Source organism: Bombus flavifrons, chromosome 7 (genome assembly GCF_040668555.2).
Source record: "Bombus flavifrons isolate JBK064 chromosome 7, iyBomFlav1_principal, whole genome shotgun sequence".
Taxonomy (NCBI): domain Eukaryota; kingdom Metazoa; phylum Arthropoda; class Insecta; order Hymenoptera; family Apidae; genus Bombus; species Bombus flavifrons.
The window spans coordinates 2,158,796-2,184,890 of record NC_138448.1 but is presented as its reverse complement, the minus strand read 5'-3'; the positions used below and the strand labels follow the sequence as shown (position 1 = coordinate 2,184,890).

General features: G+C 39.3%; 7 protein-coding genes and 1 long non-coding RNA gene across 17 annotated transcripts; 2 read left to right on the top strand and 6 right to left on the bottom strand.

Moving 5' to 3' along the window:
• Positions 1–539: 539 nt before the first annotated feature.
• On the bottom strand, positions 540–4,251 carry btz (CASC3 exon junction complex subunit). Of its 2 annotated transcripts, XM_069116098.1 has the most exons (8): positions 3,863–4,251; positions 3,009–3,433; positions 2,657–2,941; positions 2,167–2,576; positions 1,811–2,101; positions 1,654–1,686; positions 1,243–1,499; positions 540–1,150 (listed from the first exon to the last, which is right to left on the bottom strand). In XM_069116098.1, the coding sequence occupies exons 1-8, from the start codon at positions 3,959–3,961 to the stop codon at positions 548–550; spliced, it is 2,403 nt and encodes an 800-aa protein (XP_068972199.1). In that variant the 5' UTR covers positions 3,962–4,251; the 3' UTR covers positions 540–547. The 2 variants fall into 2 exon arrangements, with proteins under 2 accessions (XP_068972199.1, XP_068972200.1); XM_069116099.1 differs by lacking the exon at positions 1,654–1,686 and having other exon boundaries at positions 3,863–4,249.
• A 275-nt stretch (positions 4,252–4,526) lies between these two features.
• On the top strand, positions 4,527–8,230 carry LOC138181381 (endoplasmic reticulum lectin 1). Of its 3 annotated transcripts, none has more exons than XM_069116101.1 (8): positions 4,529–4,825; positions 4,963–5,184; positions 5,273–5,446; positions 5,512–6,030; positions 6,465–6,518; positions 7,060–7,221; positions 7,299–7,538; positions 7,635–8,230. In XM_069116101.1, the coding sequence occupies exons 2-8, from the start codon at positions 5,047–5,049 to the stop codon at positions 7,878–7,880; spliced, it is 1,533 nt and encodes a 510-aa protein (XP_068972202.1). In that variant the 5' UTR covers positions 4,529–4,825; positions 4,963–5,046; the 3' UTR covers positions 7,881–8,230. The 3 variants fall into 3 exon arrangements, with proteins under 3 accessions (XP_068972203.1, XP_068972202.1, XP_068972201.1); XM_069116100.1 differs by having other exon boundaries at positions 4,529–4,871; XM_069116102.1 differs by lacking the exon at positions 6,465–6,518 and having other exon boundaries at positions 4,527–4,871.
• Positions 8,231–8,234: 4 nt separating this feature from the next.
• On the bottom strand, positions 8,235–9,588 carry LOC138181384 (mitochondrial import receptor subunit TOM40 homolog 1). Its single transcript, XM_069116111.1, has one exon. It carries the CDS (start codon positions 9,279–9,281, stop codon positions 8,313–8,315), a length of 969 nt encoding a protein of 322 aa, XP_068972212.1. The 5' UTR covers positions 9,282–9,588; the 3' UTR covers positions 8,235–8,312.
• An 812-nt stretch (positions 9,589–10,400) lies between these two features.
• IFT43 (intraflagellar transport 43) lies at positions 10,401–11,868 on the bottom strand. Of its 2 annotated transcripts, none has more exons than XM_069116594.1 (6): positions 11,729–11,868; positions 11,450–11,625; positions 11,336–11,365; positions 11,232–11,284; positions 11,093–11,165; positions 10,401–11,025 (listed from the first exon to the last, which is right to left on the bottom strand). In XM_069116594.1, the coding sequence occupies exons 1-6, from the start codon at positions 11,765–11,767 to the stop codon at positions 10,803–10,805; spliced, it is 594 nt and encodes a 197-aa protein (XP_068972695.1). In that variant the 5' UTR covers positions 11,768–11,868; the 3' UTR covers positions 10,401–10,802. The 2 variants fall into 2 exon arrangements, with proteins under 2 accessions (XP_068972695.1, XP_068972696.1); XM_069116595.1 differs by having other exon boundaries at positions 11,232–11,272.
• Positions 11,597–12,315, top strand: LOC138181615 (uncharacterized). The gene is made up of 3 exons (XR_011173548.1): positions 11,597–11,738; positions 11,811–12,071; positions 12,196–12,315. It is a non-coding gene; the product is annotated as an uncharacterized LOC138181615 (long non-coding RNA).
• LOC138181605 (isthmin-2) lies at positions 12,092–16,635 on the bottom strand. Of its 5 annotated transcripts, none has more exons than XM_069116581.1 (6): positions 16,427–16,635; positions 13,676–14,020; positions 13,532–13,592; positions 13,148–13,378; positions 12,732–13,083; positions 12,092–12,336 (listed from the first exon to the last, which is right to left on the bottom strand). In XM_069116581.1, the coding sequence occupies exons 1-6, from the start codon at positions 16,526–16,528 to the stop codon at positions 12,237–12,239; spliced, it is 1,191 nt and encodes a 396-aa protein (XP_068972682.1). In that variant the 5' UTR covers positions 16,529–16,635; the 3' UTR covers positions 12,092–12,236. The 5 variants fall into 5 exon arrangements, with proteins under 5 accessions (XP_068972682.1, XP_068972680.1, XP_068972681.1 ...); XM_069116579.1 differs by adding an exon at positions 15,662–16,128 and having other exon boundaries at positions 13,148–13,592; positions 16,427–16,553; XM_069116580.1 differs by having other exon boundaries at positions 12,745–13,083; positions 13,148–13,592.
• Positions 16,636–16,890: 255 nt separating this feature from the next.
• LOC138181604 (bone morphogenetic protein 2) lies at positions 16,891–20,454 on the bottom strand. Its single transcript, XM_069116576.1, has 5 exons — positions 19,147–20,454; positions 18,817–18,973; positions 18,588–18,733; positions 18,418–18,519; positions 16,891–18,340 (listed from the first exon to the last, which is right to left on the bottom strand). The coding sequence occupies exons 1-5, from the start codon at positions 19,348–19,350 to the stop codon at positions 17,378–17,380; spliced, it is 1,572 nt and encodes a 523-aa protein (XP_068972677.1). The 5' UTR covers positions 19,351–20,454; the 3' UTR covers positions 16,891–17,377.
• A 186-nt stretch (positions 20,455–20,640) lies between these two features.
• LOC138181609 (uncharacterized) lies at positions 20,641–25,572 on the bottom strand. Of its 2 annotated transcripts, none has more exons than XM_069116586.1 (8): positions 25,332–25,572; positions 24,630–24,734; positions 23,371–23,474; positions 21,508–21,721; positions 21,380–21,433; positions 21,159–21,301; positions 20,924–21,078; positions 20,641–20,844 (listed from the first exon to the last, which is right to left on the bottom strand). In XM_069116586.1, exons 1-8 carry the CDS (start codon positions 25,507–25,509, stop codon positions 20,787–20,789), a joined length of 1,011 nt encoding a protein of 336 aa, XP_068972687.1. In that variant the 5' UTR covers positions 25,510–25,572; the 3' UTR covers positions 20,641–20,786. The 2 variants fall into 2 exon arrangements, with proteins under 2 accessions (XP_068972687.1, XP_068972688.1); XM_069116587.1 differs by having other exon boundaries at positions 24,937–25,419.
• Between the last annotated feature and the right edge of the window lie 523 nt (positions 25,573–26,095).

Sequence of the window (26,095 nt, the reverse complement as noted above, 5' to 3'; positions counted from 1 at the left end):
TGAATCGCAGTACAAATTTGTTTATACACGAAAAACAATATATACTGAGGTTACTGACCTGACTATATCCTATTTACAATAGCCGTTGGTATTAAAAAGATATATCGATTTATTAGTCATTTTACCAGCCGATGCTGCATGCGTTAATACTCGATATACAATAATATGTTTAACACTAGTTGCCTCTACTAATAATTAATTATTAGTAGACTTCGTATATGAAAGGAGTTTAACAATATAGAAGGGTGACGTTTAATGACAGCAGCAGATCGATGGAATTCGTAGTGAGACATTGATACAAATGTTATCCACGAAATATACAACAATATGCTGAAATTAGATAGTCATTCAAAATATATTTTAGACACGCACACATCCAATTCCTAAAGTATCTCACAAATAATTCGTGAAGATCATTTTCCTATACAGATTGCATGGTAACGTCAATAAAATTACACAGTATCTTTATGATATATGTGTAGTCATACTCACGAAATGTCACAATTATGTCTTTCGCAAGGAACGTTACACGCTGTACGATGTTTTTTCAAGCTACTGCTTCTTCAACAACTGTACTTTCAGTCGTTGTATTCTCTACTTTGTTTGTATCATTTTCAGCCTTTTCAATGACTGGTTCCATAGCTTTAAGCGAAATATTTTCCTCCTTCATAGTGACTTTTGATGAATCATTAGCACTTATATCGTCTAATTGATCGGTAGTAATATCTCCCAAATTCACTGGTGTTTCGATATCAAGAATTTTAACATCTTTTTCGGTATTCTCAACCACAGGATTCGCTATCGCACTCGAACCGTCGATTTTCTCTGTTTCTTGAATTTCTGTTTGTTCAATTTCTGCATCATCGAACTGTTCTGGCACAGTCTTCTGATCACTTTCTATTGAGTTAATTTTAACTTCTTGTTCAGTTTGTTGTGTATTACCAAGTTGATTTGTTTGTTGTGGCTGTGTAGTTTTACCTCTTCCTCGACTGATCTGATGTTGATTCTCTGGTGGTGGAAGAATTGGAATAGCTGCTTTTGGTCGTCTCATTGGAGCTGATTGTTGTTGTTGCTGTTGCTGCTGTGCTGGACTGTAGTAAGTACAACCTTGTGGTTGAAACAATTCTTGTGGAGGTGGAGGACGTTGTGGCTATAAAATATCAAATAAAAAATATATGTGACAATTTTTAGATAATGTAACATAAAAAAAAGAATAAAAGATTTTGTAGTAGAAAAATGTACCTGTACTGGTGGACTATATCCTTGATAACCTTGGAAATTTGGTTGAAATGCTGGTCCATTTGGACCAGGAACGTAATTAATTATACTAGGTGGAGCAGTTTGTGGAGAAATAAACTGAGGTGGCGGTACTAAAAATGGTGGTGGAGCATAACTGGCAGGTTGACCATTAGGTGGTATAGGAATTACAGGCTGACCAGTCATAGGTGCAGTTGCAGTAGCAACAGGTGTGGTTTGCTCAAAATGTCCTTGTGGATATCCTATAAAATTGAAATATATGCTATGAGCATTCGTTCAAATGCGTAAATATAATAAAAAATAAATATAAATATGCAGACATAAACAATTATGTTTACTTAACAAAAAAAGCAAATAAATAAAAAATTATACACACATAGTAACCTACATTCTTACCTTGTGAATCTAAAACACCTCTTGAATTTCCAGCTAAATACATATACATACAAGTTAAATATTAATACAGGATATTTGATGTACCATATCTATATTGTTCACTCACCAACATATTTTATAGATAATAACATTTCTGAGTGTATTTGTATCTTATTACCTTGAGGAGGAAAATATCCATGTTGACCATGCTGGCCATGTTGATTGTGTTGATTGTGTTGATTGTGTTGTCCATGTTGCCCATGTTGTGGTGGATAATTTTGTGGTCCTGGATTATCCGAAACAGTAGATCGCTGTCGCAAACTTGAATAACGTTTTGGCCTATTAGCAGAACCATCTTGCTGCTGAATCGATTGTTGTTGTTGTTGCTGCTGCTGTGGTTGTTGTTGCTGCATTCTTGGAGGTACCGTCCCCGATCTCTGCTGATTTGAGGACTGTCCATAGAAGCTTTCTAAAAGAACATCAAGAAACAAATTAGTATGAAGATGCAATATTACACATGATTCAAATACTCACTATTATGTCTTCCACTTTGATGATATTGAGTACCATCAGTAAGGCTAATGTGTTTCATGTCATGAGTAATTTGCTGCTCATCATCATTCTGTATATTATTTCTCTTATTCTCAGTGGTAATCAATCCGCTTCCGCGTCCCTTTGGTTTGATTTCAACTGTTCTATTGGTGACCATATTGTTATTAGCATTTGTTCTGAATCCTCGTCCACGAGTTCTACTCGCTGCCAAGCTTACAGACTCTTGAACGTTCCTCTTGTTATTATCTCTTGAAGATATCTTTGTATTAATCAATTTATCTGCATCACCACCAGCTCCACTATTTCCATTACTGCTCTGAATGTGAGACGAATGTTTAGTATCCTTTTTCCAGGCTGGATTTGTAGGTTCATTAGGAGCCTTATTTTCATTTCTGTATATCAAAATATTGAAATAAATTTTATTAAATATATCTAAGTAAAAGAATCTAATGGTTTAAAAAATATTACATACGTATGAGTATTAGACGTATTGCTAGATTTTGATTTCAGACTATCACCTTGAGCTTGTAGAGGTGGAAAATTTTGTACTTTATTCTGTGACTTATTCTTACTACTGTACCAAGCTGATGAAATTACTGGTTCTTCTACATGTGTGGAAGCATTCTTATTTGTTCCTAGAGCAGGAAAATCTTCTCCACTTCTATTAAACTTTCTATTTTTATTTGAAACATTACTTCCAGGCTTTCCATATGCATCTTCATCTTCCCAATTACGTGTATATTTGTTAGGACCACGGCTAAAAAATATAAAGCACATGATATGGAATGTTACAAACATTCTAATATTTTCAGAAATGTACTTACCCATATCTTCTTCTTCTTCTAGCTCTAGGTGGACCTTCTTCATTTCTTATATCATAGCCATAAACAGCTATTAATTCTTCATGGCTCTTTGGTGCCTGTTCTTCATCATTATATCGATCATGATCCCATCTATCTTCTTTATCTTTCCATACTTTTTTTTCTTTGGTTTCTCTCTCATTTTGTGACTCAACTGCACTATCTGTTACTTCATCAATGGTTCTATCATCATGTTCATAAAATGTTCCCCTTTTAGGGATATATTGTGGGTTACGTCTGTCTTCATCATCATCCAGCTTTTTCTGCGGTTTTTCTTCTTCTTGCCCATCTCCACTTTCTCGCAATGCACCATCTTGAGATTCAGCATCAGAATCAGAAGGATAGATATCACATTCTGAATCCTGATGACCATCAGTTTGCTCGCTGCTCTATAGAAAAAGTTTATAAAGAAACTACAGGAAAATAAAAATGGGATTATAATAAATTAGGTAACGTCAATGTTAAAAAATTGTTATTGGAAGTTTCTCAGATATTATGAAAGTACATTTTATTTTGGTAATACAAAATAATTTTATTTGGATTCTGATATGCACCGAAATTGAGAAATTCGCCGCAAAACCACTTGCCGGTACATCGAACACAAAGGAAAGTCTCCCTAGTTACGATTATATTCAAAAGTATTACAGCAGTCTACTTAATCCACTTAATCGGATCTTCCACCGAACTTTCAATCCAGTTCAATAAAAAGCAAAAAAATTCGATAAACGTCAGGAGCTCAGAAATCGTGAAAGGATGGTAAAACTATTTGTTTAAAATCTTCGAAATGTTTAATCGAAAACACCTTTGTAGCAGCTAACCTGGGTTTCTTTCGTTGCGTTTAATTCTTCACAAGAGTCCGAGAGGTCATCAGAACCACAAGACTGATTAGATTTTCGTCGTCGTCTTGTATCCGACATGTTATTTCAGTTGGAAGTACACGTTTTCGAATTATCACAGATTTTCGTGTATAAAATGTGAATAAATGGTCAACGCCAAATGACTTTTAAGGTCGAACTAGTTTATGCCTCTTTCTACTTCGATCAGTTTCCGATCTCGATTCTCGGTCATGAATCACAGGTTAAACGTATCAGTATTGAGAAGGCACACCAAACTCTTGAAATTTTAACAATAGAAACGATTTCGTCGAGTCGTCAGATTACTCAGTAGCAATGGCGGTTCTATAAACTTTCGAACAAGAGATCCCTTCTCCTGGTCTGTGCCAAATCGCTAGTAATTTGAATAAGAAGTATTTTACTAGATCCACTTGTATGGCGTCAGAGTTTCTCTCTTTCTCTCTCTCTCTCTCTCTCTTTCTAAATTAATTAATCTGTTGAAAAAGAAATTATCCAATTTACATATAGAATCCATAAAATAGAATTTAATTGATTGCCGCGGGAATTCGAATTTTTATGCGTTGTAAACGCCATCTGCGAACTGTTTGATTGGCTATTGCTATGTGTTCATACGTGAGTTGTACTCGATTTTTTCTAGATAGGTGTATACAGATGTTTTCTCAAACTCTGAGCTTCGAATCTAATACAAGTTCTATTTATGAAACAAATTCTACTTGAAATAAAGAAATCATTATAAACAATTATATATTTTTATTTTTAAGCATACTCCTTTATGTATGCTCATTGTATTTTATGAAACTAGATAAGATTGAATAGAAATATGACCACGTATACAGTTCACGTGGTATAAAATTACTGGAATTTGGACATAATTAAAAGTGTAGTGTCAACTTCTCAAGAAAATTATTTCAACAAGAACAGTGAAACGTTTGTTTTTCATAAAAAATAGAATTTAAATTATTAAAAATTAAACGTACAAATATATTACATTTTTGCCTAATGAACTCGGACAAATACATTTTAACCATCAAAGAGTGATATAAAATAATTTTTCTGTTTTGCAGATATATTGTTGTTATCATAAACCCGAAGATATCTTACATACACTTCGACTAAAAATATGATGAAATAATTGCAATTTTTTAAAAATGTGGAAATACTGTAATGTTTATATCACTATAGTATTGTGTACTATAATTATAGTATATGGACACGATTTCAGAAGTTTCGACGATACGGTTCTTTTTAAAATTAATTGGCCGGGCAAAGCTAGCTCGGATTTATTAGTAAGTATTATTAGAATTGAAACGTAAATCAATATCTATTAAATATTTTGTTATGTCTATATTACATCATATTTATTGTACCTAATAGGAATCTAGAACAAATGTAGAACCTTATATTATAACAACTGCAAATAAGGAGCAATATCAATGCTTAATAGTTGATAATTCAGAGCAAGAGCAAGGTTATAATGAACCGTACAATGGACCAAATCCAATAGAAATTTTATCAGCATTATTTAAACAAAATACTTGTTCTTATAGAGTATGCATTATAAATGCCATAAATGTATTATGTATGAGTTTAACATAAATAAGTATCTTTTATAGGTTGAATCTTATTGGTCATATGAATTATGCCATGGACGATATGCACGTCAATATCATGAAGACAGAGATGGGAAAAAAGTGAAGACACAAGAATATTATTTGGGTACTTTTGATAAGTTGCAAGAGTTAAAGCTTTTAGCTGAGTATGCAGAAAGAGAAAATATTAGGAAAGCAGATATACCAGTTAAAAAAGTTGATGGAATCAATATGCCATATATTGAAGTTGAAATGGCTGATGGTACAGTTTGTGACTTAACTAATAAGCCACGAAAGATAAAAGTTCTTTATGTTTGTTATCAGCATGGAAAACACGAGCTGTTTTCGTTAGAAGAGCCTTCTAGCTGTGAATATGAAGTTATTGTTCTTTCACCTTGGCTATGTAATCATCCTGATTACAAGCCCCAAGCTACAGGGGAAAATGAAATTAACTGTCATCCAGTTGAAAATGCACCAAAGAAGCCAAGATCTCTTGTTGCAATGGAGATGGAAAGTCTGAAACTTCGATATCAAAAAGTAACGGTAAATCCATTTGACATTCTGTGTATTCAGTTATTTATTTTTGACTATGCCTGTGTCGTATGTATATATTGTTATTTAAAGTAAAATATATTTACTTATATATTTTCTGTGTATGATAGTGATAATTTTTTATATTGATTTATGTGAAACACATGCAAAATATTTTCAAATAACAGTAGATTTTAAATAAATTCCATTATGTTATGCACTTTGTCAGTATAAAATATTATATTTTACCTAATTGTAGAAAACTGCATTGATCATAATTATATATCTTATTTATCTATCTGAAACACTTCAATTTTACTAAATTTCAAGATTTTTTAAGTAATTTTGGCTTATACTCTTAAGTCATAAATAATCTTTTTAGTGTTAAACAATTTTCGTTTACATTATTTGTTATCTATACATTGAATTAATTATTTGTTGCACAGGATGACAAGCTGCAGGAAGTCTATGCAATCTTCCATGTAGATAAGGAGGGCCAGGTCAGAATATTTTGTATTTTTGGGATCAGGCCAAAGTGCTTGGTGGTTCTTGTCATTTGTCGCCATTAATTTGTATCTCATTCTGTCCCTTCCTTTTCTACATACAATTATTCCCTTTAAATCTACATTTTTTTCCAAAAGAATGTTACAATAACATTATGAATACTATTTATGCACCATTGTGTATTTAGCCTCACAATATCTATTGCTTTACTTGTACACAGCCAAATTTATAACATTTACACATTGCTTTTAAGTAAATACTAATAATCACATCACAAAACACTATATAATGTATATATTTTCAGAATAAATATAAAATGTTATAATATTAAAATGTTGTAAAGTCACGATTTAACCGTAAATAATGTCGATCTTTTATCTATTAATATCATAAATTAAAAGAAGGAATGATGTGTAACACATGTTTCGTGTTTTTAACAAATTCATACAATTGATATTAATTGATACTCATTCTCGTTATGATGTTCGCTATGTGTGTATATTAATTGAAGATTTAATTGACTTGCATTTATTTCAGGATGGTGAAGCACGTGTTAGAGTTGAAATACATCCTGTCGGTGTTACCGATAAACATAATAATATTGAAGACAACATAAATTCGTTAGCAGATCAAGGTATTAGTCCTGCGGAAGCGAGTCCCGTAAAAAACTTTCTAAGCGGAAAGAATTGTTTACATGGGGTAGGTATTGCACTTCTACATTCTGACCGTATTCTGTAATTATATTTTACTTAATAATACGTAATTGATGAAAATAGGGCAATGGATGGTGGAAGTATGAATTTTGTTATGGACGCTCTGTAGTTCAATATCATATAGAACGCGATGGTAAAAAGACCATAGTAAATCTCGGTAAATTCGATAAGCAAAAACATTTGGACTGGATTGCTGCACATCCACATAAAAGACCAAAGTCTCCAGAATTGCGGAAACAGCTTTCCCATTTTTATAGCGATGGTACTATTTGCGATAAAACTGGGAATCCAAGACAAACAGAAGTATTATATATATATACACAAACATTTTATAGAGTAGATTTATTTATTCTTATACGAAAGAGTTTATATAGCTACCACAATTTTTGTAATTTCCAGGTGAAATTAAAGTGTGTTGAAAGTCATACCGCCAGTCCATCGAGTGTTTCTCTTTTTCTAGTCGAACCGAAAACATGTGAGTATGTTTTAGGTGTGGAATCGCCATTGATCTGTGATATTTTAGAATACGCCGATGAAAATGGACTTCTCAGTGAAAAATTTGATGTGAATTTTGACAAATTAAAAACAACCGCTTTTCACGAATACGACGATTTGGATGAGAGGATAGCAAACGGAGATGATTAGAATGATATTCAATTAATAGATATTAAACAAAATTGTTAAATAAAATTTTTAATGATAAAAATAACAGTTTTGATGTATCAGGCACATTGCATTTAGTTTCACTAAATTAGATAAAAAGATTGTAGGCTTTTTTTAATACTCAGTGTATATCAATATATAGGTCTTATGCTTCAAAGTTTTCGGATATTTTATAATACATATATAAACATAACAATTATTTAATACATATAATGCTGTTAACACGTTATCACGAACTATTAAGTCACAGAGATTGTAACGTTCACAAAATGTTTTTCACTCTGTAAGATTTTGAAAGGAATAATTACAATTCTCTCCTATGTTAATTTCTATACCATCGAATTATTTCCTACCATTCTTATAAATGATCTAAGAAAAAAGGATAGAATGACAAGCCACATTATATGTTGATTATCATTGTCCAATATTGAGACCAACACCCACTCGAAATTGCTGCTTCTTGTGGTTTAAAAGTATACTAATAACCAGCGAAGATTCTGGAATTGGGTATAGTTTCTTCTCAAACACGCCACCGACTGTAGTCTCAGAATTCACGATACCTTGAAAGACAAGATCCGCGTATGGCACGTTTACTTGGTAAACTATAGTAGCGATTGACTGATGAGTCCTCGTGTTTGTTTCTAACTCGACCCCGAGTTCCAGTTGCGAGCTAGATTTGCGGTGATAACAAAGATGAAGGCCCGCTTCACCTATCGTTCCGGATAATGTCGCAAGTCCTGTACTGTGTCTAAAAGCTAGACACATGACTGTCTGTTGACCTCCTGGAACTTTCGAGCCACGAAGACATGCAATTTCGGCTCCTAACGCGATTCTCGATGTGATCGATTGTAAAAAGTGTATTACCATTGTTGCTTGCTTCTTTTTAAATTTTGGATTGGCTAAGGTCACCGCTACAGTAAAATCGTTCGACCGATATTCTAAGCTGGAACTGAACGCTTTCCATTTTTCATTGGCAATTTGCGCTGATAATTTAAATCTAAATCTACATGCAAGGGTATGCACAAAAGACGCGGACAAATTTCCAGTTGGTGTGATATCTCCCACAATTACGGGATATCTTTCTTTTAAACTGACTACTTTTGTACCGACATACTTTGCACCAAATTTGTATCCAGACGGTGTAACGGAACTAAGAGTTATCGTATGGGTCACGTTAAAATGGTCACTAAGTATTTTATTGATGACGAGCCGCGCACCATCAAAGTTCTGCGGGTAAAGATCTTTAACTTTCTTGTGTATATCTTCGAAACTTCCTGGATTTCCTGGTACTCTGTCTTGCGGTTCCACGCACGGTATACAGTCTTCATGGGTTACTACGCTTGGTTCTTCTTGTTTTTTCCTTGAAGCATGTACTGTACCCATTCTAATACATTAGGCTCTCTTAGAGTACAGTCAACAAATTTTCTTCGAACGCTTCTTAATTTTATACTTGATGACAACATACGAATAAAATTAATCCTAATGCAAACGGGTTATCATATGACCTCTCTGCCAATTTCAAACTCAAAAAGATCGATATATTCGATTTTGCGATATTAATCGATGTATCAATTCAATAAATTTGATTGGTTTGTCAAGTTAATATGTATATCGATTGTATGCGTTCGATATATCGATTCATATTCGTATGACGACACGATTCTAGTATGTAATTTTATTTCCAGATGGCTTTTATCTCGAACATCCATATGCGGTATCAATGTTAATATATAAGAATTGCCTTAAATAACTTTTGTTAATGTAATTTTACTTTAAATATTATATTATATTACAATATCAATTACGACTTGATGTACAAATATTTTCTTTTGTAATTTAATAATATATAATATACTACAACACGGTCTGCTTTCTCGCTAGTGATCAAATTATGTTCAGTTCATATATATAGAGGAACCAAAGCCTTATTTGCGGAAGTGCGTGTGCTAGTGATGGCACAACTGAACATTGATCGCTAACGTTAGAAATAAGCAGATCTGCTCAGTGGGTGTTGTCACGTGGTCGCTTCAAGTAGCTTGTGTCGGCTCCCGATTGCGCGTGTAGGTTCGTGGTGCGTTATTTTATAATTCACCTCGGATTTGCACGCCTGCACGGTTGAGTCTTTCACGTCGCTCCTCGAACTACCGCGATTTCCAAATTGGGGGGCAATCGAATAGGTCAGACGAGGTTAAATAAATTTATCGCTTCCATATACAGGCACTGCAGGATAAGCAGTATGCCATGTTTTTTCTTCTTTCGTTGCTTTCATTTTTTGTTATAAATTTTACAAAACATACAAACTGATTTCATACGGATAAAAATAAAAGGAGGAAGATAATGTTTTTGCATGTTTTTTAGCTTTATTTATACGATAAAACAGTGATAAGTGTTACGAATTCTCAACTAAGTGGTGATCAGTCAGGTGCAACTGATCGGTTGATATCGCGAACCTTGAATAAGATCAACGTTCAAGTAGGAGATAAATTAAAGATGCCAAGTATGTAGTATGTTTAGGTTATGTATTTGCAAGTTAAGATACAGAATACGGTATACTATAACACGAAGAGTGTGACGCTTTGATGAAGACTGTTGTAAGATTCTGTTAATACTGCTTCCAGAAGCTTCGTTTGATCCTTATATACTAACTTTCCGTCCCCGGTTTTCCATGGTTTAATTATGTACACTCGCTGGCGCATATCTTCTAGTATTGCTGCTTGATACAAGATGTTTACTTTAAACCTGATCCATCGGCCATTTAGGTGTTTATTAACCTTTTAATGAGGTCCGCATCGTAAGGTTTATAATTTGGGAGGTAGGAAATTCGGACTTTCCCAAAAAAGGCAGAGGTGCTGTCCAAGTCATAAACAGACGGCTACTCCAAATCCCGAACAATAAGTATAAAATCTAAGTAACAAGATTTTTTCGCGTTTCGCTATTTACTTCAGATGCAACTTGAGTGAAAAGAAGATTCCAATTCCATACTTCATCCGGCTCTTTTGTTAGATTTTCATTGTATAATTTCTCTGCTAGAAGAGAAAGATTAACGCCATTTAGAGACATGAATGCGGCATTCTTTACCAAATCTGTATCAAGTTCTTTATACGCAGCGACTCTGTTCACGTTCACCCTACGGAATACCGAATTGAAAGCAACTGAATGAGAATTTTTGTAACAAACTTCACAATGATACCTACGTTGGTGTATTTACTAAATCGGACAAAGTATTATCCTCCTGAATTTCATCCAAATCCGGTATAACAGGAATATCTAGAAAGTATAACACTGTTAACAGCAGAACTTTTACATTTTGAACGATTTCAAATTAATTCTCACCGTCAATCACGTCGTCCTTCTCCGTCCCTCGAGAGCGTTCCCTAAGAAACAGTCTATCAGCGACTACGGATGTCTGATTCTTTAACTTTATTCGTTATACTCACTGTTCGATGATGCTCGACGATCCACGTATCCTAAAATTATAACCAAAAGAGGATAAGTGAAAACTGCATGAAACAATTCTCGCTGAGACCACAGATTACCGCAAGACAACTTACTTCCCGCTTTTCAGTTCGTCACCCCATCCTGTTTTTCTGGTACGTGGGGGTGCTACAGGTGGTTGTGCCGATTTCACAGAGGATGACGATACAGGACTTTCCAAAAGATCATCGTCTAATTTCGAATCTTCTTGTACGATGTTCTGCGTCGATCTCCTACCAAGACGAGGCAAAAGCTGAAAATCAATATTTTTCTTTTAACTTAACCGCTCTGTTGTTACCATCAATCGAATACAAGAAATGTGTACAATGGACAAGGGTGAATATTTAAAAACTTACTTTTTTCGAGGTAATTTCTAAATCCGCGGCCCAATCCATGGTTGTTCATTGACTTTGAATATTAAGCTTAGCTTATTATTAGAGGCAAATAAAACCCGTGTTTGCGAGCAGTAACCATAACAACTGAACGGCCTGGTGACTCGAGCGGTGAATCGACTTTCTTCGTCCCTGCATTCGCCTTGCTCCCCTCTTTCGTTCGGGAAGTAGCGCGAGAAACGTGACTGGAAACGCGCCAGTGGAACGGTCAAAACCGGTTCCAAGTACCCTTGATTAGAGCGCGTCTTTTTAAACGACACATTAAGAGGATACTGTTTAGAAATAAGCCCAAGTCGTAATACGAAAGGTAAAAGTAACAACGCTACATTGTATTCACTATATTCATTATACGTGTATTTCACAATACATACATTCTTTACGCGCATTAAAGTAACTCAACGGAAATAAAATCTCATTGGGACTTGTTTCAGGTATCTTGTATCATAGATATTGCATCCTAAAGGATAGCAGTTTAATAATGCTTGGTGTCATCGATTTGTCGTTGATATTCCTCGTCATCAGGATTCGCCTCACACGCGTTGTCATTGTTTGGTGGTCTTACTCCGTTGTACCTATAATTTCAATCATATTGTAAGTTACATAAATAAAAAGTACAGTATTATCTTAACACTTTGAGGACCGGCTGCTCTGACAACCATATAGCTTGAATTTCCGCATGTTTTTGGAGTGATTGAAAAGAACTTTCCGGCAAGCAATATTATATCTAATATATTGACAACGGTTTCGTATTATGCAAACATGTAATGTAAAATTACATATATAGCATCCACTTATAGCATCCATTGCTTTCCTTACTGTTTTATTTCACAGTAGATAATATTTTTATAGGATACCGCATGAAGTATGAAAGACGGGAATTCGCGCCTCCGGTCCCCAATCGTTGGAAAATGAAAGATGCGAATTCGCCGAGTGTTAATCGTAGATAATATGCTTGCAAGTGAAAGACCTGGAAAAGTCACCCTTGCAAAGCCTCCAAGGCAGCACGTCAATTCTCTCGTGCAGTATAGGCGATATCTCAGGACTGACAAAGTATGGAGTACCAGCACCGGAACCACGGGTCAAGAGCTTCCTCTGATGGTCATAGCAACAGTGTTGAGCTGCGGCGCTTCCGCTTCCTTGCGTCAAAAACGAGCGCACGCAGTAAGTGGCTCCAGGTTTATAGACATCGAGTCTTTGAGAGCTACCACTAACGTCTCTCCACCTGAAATACTTCATTCGCTTCTGATCCCAAATTTTGTCTTCGTAAAAGATATTGTTCGGGTATAGGCACGGACAGGCGGGTAACGACGCTAGACCACCTGTAACGGCGAGTTCGAGAAACCAGGGACCGTGTTTACAACACTATGAATATCGAGTTCGTACCTAAGAAAACTTGCTCGAGCTTATCCTTGCTGTCTAGCCACTTCTGACAAGGATCTTCGTTCGTGCCGTTCACAAAATCCAGCTCCTTGAAAATTTTCTGTCCGTCCGCTGCACTAACGTTTCGCAGATTTTGAAATAATTTGCTCACGATAACGCTTAAGCTATCGTGGAACATAACTTGATCGTCGATGGCCGGGTAAATAGAGGAAGAATTCATTTCGTCCGTGTAATCTATATTCTCGAAGAATTCACCATTTTTAGTTCGATCTTTTTTTTCGAAAGATTGGTTTTGATTTTCTAACTCAATTTCAGTAGAAATAGATCGTTCGTTAAGATCGTTTCTCTCTGTCATGATAAAACTTTTTTCCGCTGAATCGATTCTACCTTTCTCCTCATCGATATCGGTTACATCGTAATCCTCCCCTTTGGTTCTATTGTACGATTCCTGCGTGCCGGGAAAAAAATGTAATCCAGTTTATTTTCACTTCCCTCGAAGATCTACGCAACTCCAATATTACAAATCATTACCTGCACACCATCGTTGCGTGATTCTTCATCGACCTCTATAAGCGTGTTGTTTTCATCAGGATCTTCTTTTGTCTCTTTAGATGTTTGGTCTATTGGCGCCGTGCCATTGTCCCACAGAAAAGACAGCCTGATCGCAGATGTATTTCGAAGACACGTCGATCGATTCCTACAGCGACGTCGCTTCCGATGTTTCGCGTGTCTCGTAGGAATCGTCTCTTCTTCGAGCTGCTCGTTTCGTTTGCTTCGAATCAACTGATCGTTCATCCAAGATGGGTGAAACAGACCCGAAATCGGTTTTTGATACACGGCGACTTCCAAATCTCCAGTGATTTCATGATCATCAATCTATGAGGAGAAAAGGAGTAAATTTATCAATTATTCGCGGGAAAAGAAACGTCTAAACAGCCGATCTAGCGCAATTCAAATAGAGTGGATTCGAGGTACAGGGGTTATTTGAACGTTCGTGACAGAGGAGGGTAACGGTGGTCGGCACAACATCAAAAGAAGCCGTGTTTGGCTCGTCGATGAGATACGAGGCTCTCGCATGGAAAAGGGACACGGCAATACACGCTGGAACGAAACGGAGCGAAATGGAATACTCTTGCCGATCCGTGAGACACAAAACATTTCTACTTCTTGGAAGCGTTCGTTGTGCGACCGTTTCCCATTCAATGGCGTAGCAGCCAATCGGCGTGTGGATAAAATATCAGTTTCCCGCGTTTTCGTTCACCTCGAAAATCACTCGATAAAAAAATTAATCTGCCCTCTCGTTAATGAAAGTATAATTCAAATAAGTATTTATAATAATATTCGCCTGAAACTTAATGCGTTAATATGTTACTTACTTGACGACTGCCCGTGTGCACGATCGAAACAATTAACATCAATTGGAGAACGAGAACGCAGTATACAAAGGCCGAGACTGTCATGTTCGTCATCAACGATTCCTCATAATGTCTTCTCGATGAATATTTAATTGTAGAAAATTACTTTTGTTTTTGTTTTGTTTTGTTCAACGCGCATCCAATATACCCAGCGAAGGTTTCCACGAAATTGATATATTCGCTGGACCTTTCATCCCTCTCTATTTGATTCTTGAACGATTTACAGGCAGACAATACATGTCGATCTGTTTGTTTACAAACGTTCAGGAGCGATCAAAAACGATCGGTGGATTGATCGACCATCGCGTCTGCACTATATGACGCGTCACGCAAGTAAATACTATAGGTCGGTAAAAAGGAGATATGTAAACGCGTGAACGAAAATGGGAGAAAAGCGATGAAAAAACGACAAAGAACAGGCGACGCAAAGGAAGAAACACAGCATACACGAGGCACGAGGCGCGCACCGTTCAAAGGCCTACCACTATATGTATAGTTGTGAACTCGTGAAGTTCTGTCCCACTATAATGGCCAAGCAGTGGTAGTGGAGAGGCTGGAGAGGTAGCGCTCCGGATGACAGAACACTACGTCATTGTACAGGCCGTGGTACAGTTCACGGCTTAGGGTTTCTTACTTAGAGGCAGTTCCCGCCCTATCGCTTTTTCTTTTCTTTTTACACCGGTTCCGTTTTACCTCATTTTCTCCTCTCCATTTCCCTCGCTTGTTCTACGTTGCTCTAGCCTCCCCTCTTTACACCGATACTCTTCCAATCTCCAAGCATCATTAACCCTTTCAGCAACTATGTTTCCGTGAGATGTTCTAATTATTCCTCTCTGTTTCTTCAAATATATACATATAGCGTTGGAAAAAAGTACGAACGGTCATCGAATTTTCAGGTGTTGTAATTTCCATTCGGTTCATGTCTTTTGTCAGAGATCTAGTACTTATGTAAAAGCAGGGCAAATAAGTGGGTAAGATTCTGCTCGACTGTCACGAACATGGATGACACGTATTACGATATCAAGGATCTAAATACAGTGTTGGAATGCAATGGAACGCGTTTTGGCTATTTTTAGGCGGGCGAATTCGAAAATACACCCACCATGGATTAAATATAACTGGAGATGCACGCACACGGAATGCAGTACGATGGCACGCGAACGATCGGTCGCTCGCAAATATGTAAATTCCCGCATCACGTCGAAAGCGCTGTTTCTTTTCATCGTCGATCACCTTATTTATCGTTCCAGTATTTTCGTTTGAATATCTCTATTTCTTCTTTGATTCTTGCCATGACAAACTATTGCGTGTGGAACCGGAGGCAGTTAGGAAGGAGTTGGAAGAGAAACCTAAAATTATTCCTCGGACAAATTGGTCAACTCGGTGGGAGGCGTGGGTGGAAATTTATGCGCGTGCAACGATTCCAAAGGGAACTAACAAGAAAGCAGGAAGACAGGTAGAGAGGATGGTAGCTGGCAATCGAGATCGCCTAATAGCCTAATCGTCCATAATTTCATCCGATTCTTCACTGTTTGTTTCACGCAGCGTTCCACGTGGATTCTGCCTGTCCTAGAAAGCGCAGAGATATGTAAATATATTATATTCTAAACCGATCCGCGATTGCATCGTGGATTCCAAAGGGGTCGTTAAACTAATCTGTTTACGTTCCTGGCCATGCTATGAATTCCAGCGACGAAATAAAATGGGAACCGCATCGTTACGAATGAAGAGAGAAAGAAAAAGCGAAAGGCCGTATCGTAAAAGTATCAACGACAGAAATTCGGAACCGTACAGGAACTGCCATTAGCGCGAGATTTCTCGATGGGTCGACATGCAACCCGATTTCGATTCAACATCGTTTACTTACTCGTAGATCGTTGAGCGCCACCGATACCGGATTGCAAAAGAAGGTAAAAGGGGCAACGTTTAACACCGGTAGCGCTGACATTCCACGACTGTTTTTCTGCATCCAGTGGCGCCAAAGTCATCGTCTCGAGCACTGTTACCGTCACGTTTATTTTATTGGCCCGCTCATAAAATTTACGCCTCGATTTCGTCGCTCAGCCAACGAAACTTCTTCTTCTAAGAAAATTGCTTCGTTATGTCCGAGCCGCTCGATTTGATTCGCTCGCTCGTCCGTTCGACCGGCTTCGTTTATTTGGGGGAGGGATGACACGCGATTTATTAAAATAAGTAATTTCAAATGTATCACGATGGAAGCAATACATACCATCCTTCCAAATATAGAACCTACGGTTCGTAGAGCGAATCTCGTTCGATCATGATAGTGTGAGAAGGAGCGAGTTACATATTAAGCGTAAAGACGGCTCGATAGCTTAAATACTCGTTTTATTTGTCATAATTAAAATATAAATAACTCTAACTCATTTTACGACACAATAGTATATACAATGATCGAGACGATAAATTCTCTACGTGTGGTTATAATAATAATTTAATGAAGATATAGGCTATGATATAGACACATTCTAATCATTGATACGCTTAGTTCTACGCGAATTTAGGAATGTTCTTATGTACAATGTTGGGACGTCAATTAAACGGCGATCTTCAGACGAATCTTTAGGAATGACTCTCGTGCTAATGCGTAAAAATCATTTTTACCTGATTCAGATATTCTGCCACTCTTACATTCGCTCTCTTTCTTTCTCTCTTTCTCGCGCGCACTCCCACTTTTTCTTTCTCTTTCCTCACATACATATTCACGCATTCTTCTTCTTTTCAATACCATTAACACATACTTTGACGCTTCGGCTGCTTCTTCCTTCACAAGGGGAATAAAAAAACCATGAAATCCTTAACGACATCCGCAACGATCCGCTATCATGTCTTGATAAACTTTCAGGACCACGTTTTCATTGTCATCAAAGAATAGAATGGTTGTGCCCAATAGTTTCGTGGGTACGCAGCAAGGTCTCTCAACCCCCTTCACCAGTCCCATTTTGTGAACGATTCCCTGAATAGTCGCGTGATTTGTCGGCTGTTGATCTTGACTCAATGGCGATTCGCAGATGCCTTTGCAATGATAGGCGGAATAACCGAGCGGAGCGATGATAGAGGAGGAAAGACCGATTTCTTTAAAGTCGACGTAGAGCTCGTGCCTCGTACATTCGGTGACATTTTGTCGAACAGAAGCGTGACTTTTAATTGACCGTTTCTCACGGAAATTTTCATTCGACAAAGACATTGGCCTTTGACGAACTCTTTCTCCCATTCTTTCGCGGCGTATCGCTCGTTGATATATGTCCATCGAGGTTAAGCCGTGCGAATAAACGTTTTTCTTTAATTTTCTTGAAGAGGAAATGGTTTCCCTTCGACGTCGTTTGGGCGTCTCTTCTGCAAAATCTCGGGTTACCCGAGCAGTCTGTGTCACTACATCGTGTTCTCCTACTTGCGTTCTCTTCTGCCTTTGAAAGTATTCAGATTTATCCTCGTTTTCCCATCGAGTCTCTTCCGGTTGACCTTTTTCTCGATCGTGCTTCTCGGCGTTCTTTTCACCGTACTCGTTCTTCAAATCGTTCTTCTCGTCTTCGTCCTCGTAGGATGTTTCTTCACTCTCGTTGTTGCCACGTTCGCCTCGGCGTCCTTTCCCGTCGTCATCAAAGAGTACCAAGATCGGTTGTTTGCTATGGTGGTACTCGTTTCGCCGGGAAAACTCTACAGTCACTTGATCCTCGAACAAAGTGGAAGCTGTTACCAAGAGACCAAGATTCGGTTCTCCAGTTAACCAGGCAAGAACGGCTTGTTTTACATTGAATATCTGATGAAAAATGTCGAATGCTTAGTACACCGAGAAAATATAGCATTTTCTAAAAATTCCATTATCTTGAAACTTGCCTGCCAACCGGACGCGTGTGCCCCGACGTATCTAACGTTCAACAGCCTGTGAAGATCGGGTACGTCTAAACTTTTCTCATCCAAGACTTGATATACTCTTATCTAAAGGAAGATATATTCGTTATCCGAATCCTTAAAAAGTCGACAAATTGCGATTGACGTATACTTACCAAATAATAGGGTGAAGCTAAAGTGGATGGATGCATAATTTTCAAAGGTGTTCTCTTCCGATAAAGATGAAGCTCTGCCTCCAAAACAGATTCGTCCATCTCTAAACCCGTGATGTTGAAAAAGTAGAATCGCGATAAGGTGGTATCTGCGTAAAAGTTCTTGTTTTAGTGAAAATTTCGATCGCAGACGGAACGATGACCTACGCTATGGAAGTGGTTAGAGGTTTACCTCTTTCGATGAAGCTGCGGACAACCTTGGCATTGTATGGATTTTTGCCACGCGTGACACCACTGGGATCTGCTACATTATTATACAGTTCCACCATAAATTGCGGTGGCACCTTGCGACGTCCTGTTTTCTCGCTGTGACTCCGGATACCAAGAACCTGTAACGATTTCATCGACTGGTTAACGCGGTCGTTTGAAACACGCGACTTCCGTAAATGGGATTTACTTAGTCGTTTCACTCATATTTTTGACCCTTCGAAAACAAAAGTTCTGTTTTCACCAAGTCTCACACAAACAGCAAGGCATACGACACAATTATCTGGAGACGGACCTGTTGTAGTTTTTCTAGAGCCTCGTCCCGACGAGCATCGTGCTCGCTTCCTTCGTTTAAGTCATCCAAAGACCAGGAGTTGACAAGTTCTTCCTCGTTGGGATTATCATCTTCGGAGAAGCGATTCGGGTGTGCGTGTACGTTGAAAGTACACGATAAGAAGAGTATCGCCAAAAGAAAAAACCGAACGTCACTCGATATCATTCTCGTATATGGATCGTTGGTCAGAATGGAGAACAGGTCCGAAAGTGGGCTCGAAACACACGACGACGACGACTACCAACGATGCTGATCTCTCCGGATTCGTTTGAAGAATCGAAAGCTCGATGACAGTGTGTAACATCGACCGAATCTACGTTAAGTCAGTGACAAACGCTTCTTAGCGGAGGAAGGAGCGGACACCTTCTCTGCTAGCGGACAGGAGGTTTGCCGAACCGAACGGAACGCTAAGTAGCATATGGGAGGTCTTGGCTGCGAGGAGTCACCTTTATGCTATGCCGGGAGTTGCCTCCCCCGCGTTGCTCCCCGCAGCGACATCGGCTTCTCTCACGGGACACCGACGCGACGCTACGCGACTCGACGCGACTCAACACGACTCGAAAATGTGACTTTTCTTTTCCCCCATTTGCTTCTTATTAACCCATCCTAGATCATCTTCGATCAAGCTGGACCACCGAGTGTGCATTCCGTTTCTTTTAGCTGTCGAGAAATTGCTTTTTGAAATTTTTTACGCTTGAAACATTTGTATTTTTAGGTAAGAAATTTTGCGTTTCTCTGGAAACAAAATGGTTGTGCGATTAAAAAATAGATACGAGGAAAGGACAAAAACCGATAAAGGTCGATTATACACGATAGCATTGCGAAGCGTACGAAACCCACCAGGAACGAGATGATGACATCGCGGGGCTATTAAAAAAAGCTCACGCTTCCTAAATTCCGTAGATTCGTGAGTGGCGAGTCATGTGGCCACGCAGCGATATTTAGATGTCGCGAATAATCGGTTGTTTTCCTACGAGGACGATGACGGATCTCGCGAGGGTGTCAGCGTGTATTTTCGCCTCCGCGTTCGAACATCGAGCACCGGCTTCGACCTCGTTCTTTTTGTTGCATTATTCGTATGTGAGCGCAAGACGAAACGGGAACGAGCTAGGGAATAGTCGTAAGTACAAAGTTGGCTAGTGCCAGTTGGCGTGTCTTTCGTAGAAATGCGCGTCAAATTCGCGAAAGCAACTTGCTGAACGTCTTATTGCGTCTTGCCAAATGTAATCCCGCTTTTATCATCTTACGTCGTAAGACGAATTAACAATACCAATAGCTGGAACTAATTCTAAACTTGTCAGACATTTCTCAAAGAATTGACTAAATTACCGTGAAACTTGCAGAATCATTTAATATGACGATAGACAACGGCGAACGAATCGGATGGAACACGATGAGCGTGGACTAGTTTTAGGTAGCCAGTTGACGTTTTCTAGAAAGTCATTGTACGTTTATTTATCATACCAATACACGGTGCATGTAGGAACATCGAAATGGTACTTTGTATTTACGCGACACATAAAGTAACTTGAATGTTTCTACAAGTCTGTTCCATTGGCCCGTTGGATCGAACAGACTTCTCTCGGTCCTCTCTATTTTATTCAGACACAGGCACATTGGGTAATTTGAATAATTTCTCTCTTCGATCCACGACGTGTCCTGAAATAAACGAAAAACCACACCGATGTATGTTTAATTGTATTTGCATCGTCGATGATTAACCTGCATCCCCGAATACCTGTATTCGTGAACTTTGAATCTGGCGGGTGTACAAGTATGTTGCTTCGAGTACAGACCCGCCAAGCATCTCGATGGCTCTTTTTTGTCTCTCAAAAGACACATTTCCGTCTCGTTCCCTGGACACGTCCCAACGCATTGTCCGACATTAATTTGCTATTTGCACAAATACAAAGTCAACGATAAATTATAATACGATCATAGTGGTATCTGAGATCGCATGGTAGAAAATTTACCCGAACGACTGGCCTAACATCCGTCGTGTTTGTACCATCCTTAATTTCCACTTCGCTGAAATCTAAAACGGTCTCCATGTGGTCCATTTTGTGGCATGTTCCAGCGCAGCCACATTTCTCAATAACTTGGTACACTTCGTCCCCTAAAATGTAACGTAATAAGTACACCTATCTCGAGTGAAATTACGTTATCTACTACGAACGTAGGAAATTTGACGTACCATTCGGTCCTTTGATGCTAACCGTACTGTTCCTCACCGGTTTGCATCCAAGATCTTTCAAAAGACACATCGACGATTATCGATAACAATTACGGGCGAATGGTATCGAACGAAAGAAAATTATATACCTTTAGCACAGTGACCCATACATACTCCAACATCAATCACGGCTTGGTGAGGAGTGCCAGAATGTACGAGATGCGTGAAGGATTCTCGCCTACAGGACGAATCAGGCGTGCATTCGCAAGCTTCTGTGACTTCGATCACACGAACACCTTGAATCGTTGACACCCTCTCCAATTTTGCCGCCCTTGGACGACAATGCGATTCCGGGAAACATCTCTGAAAGAACAAAATGTGCAAATGAGTTACGTTGAACATGAGCGAAACGGAAACTCGGATATTTTAATCGGATCGGATGAAATGTTGCCGCTGGTAAGGAAGAAGAACACGCTTCTAGAATGGTTGGTCATGTATCACACGGGGGAACATTTTATCGATACAGATGTTGAATGAGCAAAGCGAGCACGCGACTTCACAGAATTCGTACTTTATTTCGTCGTACGTTTGCCAAGCGAGAAAGTATCGATGGTGTCCACGGAGGAATTTATAATATTCGCGCGCCTCGTTATCTCTCGTTCGGACGTTTTCTTTAGTACTCGAGTTCTTTCGCGACACGCGGGCCATTTAATTATTCTCGCTGCGGGATAACATCGACCGTTATCTTTGTTCGTGCAAAGGCATCGGTGCCTCTACCCATTTTCTTCTCTCGTTTGTACCCCCGGTGATATTTCTGGCTAAGAATATTTTCTAATAAATTCTGTTCTCAGGTACATCCATCCTCAAGATCCCAGGAACACGATTCGGGATTTAGTAGCTGGCCAAGCTGGCGCCGGAGCGGTGACCCGGCTCGATGCGACCTTCCAAGGACGCAAAACACATCCTCTTCTTTCTGCATATCGCGTGCAACATTTCTTCTTCTCAAGCCTGTTTCTCTCCTGCAGCGTGGGTGCTGCAAGATCGTAAACCACCGATCGGGTTGCATCACGTGACGAAAATAGCTTTCTCCCCAAGAAGGGTCGTTCTCGAATTATTCGCGAATTATTACGACACGTTCGTTTACCATACTAATTAGAGTCCACTGCCGTTTTAACACTGTCGGACTCGAGGCAACAGTTGCGATTCGTATGGAAACGAAGTAGAAACACGCGATGATCGTTTAGTCGCGATACGATTGTCGATGAATTTTGGAGAATAGAATGTGTAAGGTATGTACATATGTATAAAAGGTGTATGATGATCATCGACGAAGATACGCGGTTCTCGATACAGTGTGGGGTGCACACGCCGTAAAAGTCGCGTAGATCGTACGATCGCGCGGTGCTGGCGTGGCCGCATTCCAGCTGGCGGATTGGTCGATCCCATGCGTCATAAATCTACATGATGTTCCTGCCTTTTTCGCCCTTCGTATAGCCCTTGGCATACGTAACCTGCCGTGGCAACGTATATCGCGATATTTTTTTTTTATTTGCGAATTCGGTCTTTTCGCTTCGTCCTTTCTTTTTTCTTCGACACACCGCTCGACTACCCGAACAGAATTCCACGACGTCCGATCTCGGTTTTTCGAACTTAGATCGGTTCCTTCGCTATATACGCGTTCCTGACTTTTCAAAGATGTCGCGAGTTCGGCAATCCTTTCCTTCTCTTTTTAATCGTAAAATAAGCGTGACCATGACGTTGAATTTTAAAGGATTCCGGGTCGAGGAATTCGACAGTTTCACGACCGGTTCGATAAACTCCGCAATGGCGACGCGTTTTTTGTCGCAAACCCGTTGCGCCAAGGCAGGGATCACCTAAAAAGATTTTTGTACCAGGTGCATCCTGCGGCTGTGCATGAGTCATGGATTACATACATCCATGTACCTCTGTAACCCTGCATTCTTTTCTGAACCGAAATTCTGATAAGTAAAACTGTATGAAAAAATATTTACCTGTACAGTGGGCCGACTCGCATCTCCTGGATCATCCAACACGTGTCGTGGACACAGTTTACGACAGTGGCCTGCATCAATTTGGATAATTTCGCCCGATATTCCTGAGAAAATAAAAATCAAAGATACTGTCGAAAAAGGGGATTAGCGTTAGCAATAAAGTGTGGCCAGGGAGGTTCAATGAAATTTCAGTAGACCGGTAGGATGGTGTTGTTGACTGCGTGCCGTGGAGTTCGCTCGCGAAAAATAAGACGCGAGCAAATCCGATGGCGCCGCTCTGTAATGCTCGCGATCATCGTACAAAATTTACGACTTGTATCACATTAAACAAGTTGACAAGATATAAGAAGAGGGTAGAACCGTCTATAGTGTAACCGTGCTATTTTTGGCGCGAACGCGTGGGACACGGAATGCGCTGATTCTTCGGTGATTCACATTACCGTGAACCTTCGGCTACTTCACTGCCACCTTTCCGTGTTTGTTCCTATAAATGGTATTATTTCGAGATCTACTTGAAATACCAGACTACCGCGTGAACGCCCGATCAATCAGTCGAATAATCGTTGCCGGTCTGGTCTTTTCAGGTAATCGAAGGTAGAAAGATGATGCGACGTTGGGCATAGCGATGATTTAAGCGTCAGTCGAGGATACCAGACATCAACAAAATCATTTAATTGTCAATTGATGGCGTCTCGAAGGGTGGTTGTTCCTTCGATCGTTTCGCGGAACCGGCCGCTTCGGCGAAACCTTAATTATTCGTCCGTGAGGGGCATTAACATTCCACGAATCACAGACTCGTTCCTTTGATCGCCTCCGATCTACAAGCGGCAATTGATCTCTCTGTGACAAAATCAAGTAATGAGATCGAATCGCGATCGGTTCGACGATTCCCGCGCTATTTTAATGCGATAGCTCGCAATGATAAATCGGTCAAATCTTTTGATCATGGGCACACGACAACACCGTCACCGGATGCTTCATCCTCTCGATCGGCGTCAATTGATTGAACACCCGATATTAATTTACCGGATCGGATCTAGCGACAAGGCCACCAGCATTTACCACTCATGAATATGGGGCGGCAAGAGTGAAACGAGGGAACGTAACTTACATTTAGCCGGTTGCTAAAATTACGCAACTTCTCGCCGAATCTCTTTTTAACGTTATACCGCTCCGCAATCTTCTGTGCATCTCTGTCCGTATGCTCCGTCCTGACATTAGCCAGAATTTAATACATACTTTTTCTTAAATTTGCTTACCGTATCCAACATCGATCATTTTCTCATGTCTGGCGCAGCATACATGTTGTCGAACCTCTTCCCTGTGTGTCCTACCTTCGTTGCCTTCATTCTGGTCACCAATGGCTGAAACAGAAACAACCCCGATATGCAGATATCAAACAGAATCATGCTTCTTCGAAAACGTTACTATTTTGTATGCTAACAAACGTAACTTGTAAGAGTCGGTTGAAATATAAAAGCATTGAATACATCGCGGAAAACTTGATAAAAAGAGAAAGGAGCAGAGAGGACGAATCAGAATGAAAAAGTGCGATGCGGTGCCTACCTAATCGTAAATTGGCGAGGCAAACTAACGTGAAGCCACCGAATACGGCCCACTGACCCCTCGTGATTTGTATTCGCATCGGTACGAATAGCGATGGACGTAAATCGGTCGAATAAGATTTACCGAGACGGGATGGCGAGATTCGGAAACGAGTTTGTGTATCGAGGATGCACGAGTTGTTTGCCGTTTGAAAAATGCGTACAGAATTTAATGATATTCTCTAGACGTAGGTGTGAACGCCGCGTGGACGAAATTGTGCTAATTTGTCACAGTGGTTGTTATCTCATTACTCTATATATACCCGCGCGCGGATGACTAGAAGATTCGTGGTATACGGAATACTCTTGGACTCGCACGCACACGACATGCAAAGCGGTAGTCCAGAGAGGACGCACCGTGCGATCGATCACGATCGGTTGTTGCCCACGCAGGTTGCGATCTGCGAGAAGACTGGCCGTCTGGAAGCCACTGGATCTCGCTCAGACGGAGAGGCGTCCGGCTGACAGGCGGATCTCTATTAATCTCGTTTGGTACGGGAACGTCGGCCCGCTTCGTGACGGCTGGCCCGTCCATCCATCGGTCTTTTGCCTCTTGCCTGCCACGATCCCTGATGCGCCTGATGCTGCTGATTTTATGCTCCACCGAACCTGATTCATCTCGTCTGCATCTGAACCTCTACATTCCACACGACCAATTTCCCTCTATCAATAAAAGTTTCATCAGCAAATTTTCAAACGAACAATTTGCAGAATAACATTAATAAAATGGATTACCTGTTTTATAAAACGCAATCAATTTTAAATTATTCGGTAATGTAACGGTTAGATTGAACCAATAAGCCATAAGCCTTCTCAGCTCCCCCAAACCTGTGATCGCGATATCCCATCCCTGTCTTATCTCTTATATTCATCCACGAGAATTTTACGAGCTCGATATATTGGGATGATGATATTCGAAACTAAAAAAGGAGAAGAAGCTAAGAGAAGGAAGAATCGTACATCCTTTACCTCGCATATTTTTTTACCATAGGATAGAATTTATTACATTCGATAGAAGAATAAATTTTTACTGATTATGTTTAAAGGTCCTCGTGAACACTTTATGTATTTTTTCGAAATTTCTTGTTATTATTTGTCGATTACTAACTTTATCCTTAAGA

Bases quoted from the DNA above. Each gene is read 5' to 3' on its own strand.
- LOC138181605 (XM_069116577.1), bottom strand. From the start codon at position 16,528: ATGCAGAAAAACAGTCGTGGAATGTCAGCGCTACCGGTGTTAAACGTT. The intron at 14,021-16,426 runs GTAAGTAAACGA...TTCTCCTCATAG, and splicing joins TGGCGCTCAACGATCTACGA to ATTGATGATCATGAAATCAC. The intron at 13,593-13,675 runs GTAATGATTTGT...CCCGGCACGCAG, and splicing joins CACGCAACGATGGTGTGCAG to GAATCGTACAATAGAACCAA.
- LOC138181381 (XM_069116101.1), top strand. From the start codon at position 5,047: ATGTGGAAATACTGTAATGTTTATATCACTATAGTATTGTGTACTATA. The intron at 5,447-5,511 runs GTATGCATTATA...TATCTTTTATAG, and splicing joins AAAATACTTGTTCTTATAGA to GTTGAATCTTATTGGTCATA. The intron at 6,519-7,059 runs GTCAGAATATTT...CATTTATTTCAG, and splicing joins ATGTAGATAAGGAGGGCCAG to GATGGTGAAGCACGTGTTAG.
- btz (XM_069116098.1), bottom strand. From the start codon at position 3,961: ATGTCGGATACAAGACGACGACGAAAATCTAATCAGTCTTGTGGTTCT. The intron at 2,942-3,008 runs GTAAGTACATTT...TATATTTTTTAG, and splicing joins AGAAGAAGAAGAAGATATGG to CCGTGGTCCTAACAAATATA. The intron at 1,500-1,653 runs GTAAGAATGTAG...TCAATTTTATAG, and splicing joins AGGTGTTTTAGATTCACAAG to GATATCCACAAGGACATTTT.
- LOC138181384 (XM_069116111.1), bottom strand. From the start codon at position 9,281: ATGGGTACAGTACATGCTTCAAGGAAAAAACAAGAAGAACCAAGCGTA.
- LOC138181609 (XM_069116586.1), bottom strand. From the start codon at position 25,509: ATGGACGGGCCAGCCGTCACGAAGCGGGCCGACGTTCCCGTACCAAAC. The intron at 23,475-24,629 runs GTAAGCAAATTT...TTATTTTCTCAG, and splicing joins AATGATCGATGTTGGATACG to GAATATCGGGCGAAATTATC. The intron at 20,845-20,923 runs GTATTCGGGGAT...CGTTTATTTCAG, and splicing joins TTCAAAGTTCACGAATACAG to GACACGTCGTGGATCGAAGA.
- IFT43 (XM_069116594.1), bottom strand. From the start codon at position 11,767: ATGGATTGGGCCGCGGATTTAGAAATTACCTCGAAAAAA. The intron at 11,626-11,728 runs GTAAGTTTTTAA...ATTGATTTTCAG, and splicing joins TAGAAATTACCTCGAAAAAA to CTTTTGCCTCGTCTTGGTAG. The intron at 11,366-11,449 runs GTAAGTTGTCTT...TTATAATTTTAG, and splicing joins GACGAACTGAAAAGCGGGAA to GATACGTGGATCGTCGAGCA.
- LOC138181604 (XM_069116576.1), bottom strand. From the start codon at position 19,350: ATGATATCGAGTGACGTTCGGTTTTTTCTTTTGGCGATACTCTTCTTA. The intron at 18,520-18,587 runs GTAAGTATACGT...ATCTTCCTTTAG, and splicing joins TAGCTTCACCCTATTATTTG to ATAAGAGTATATCAAGTCTT. The intron at 18,341-18,417 runs GCAAGTTTCAAG...ATTTTTCATCAG, and splicing joins CACACGCGTCCGGTTGGCAG to ATATTCAATGTAAAACAAGC.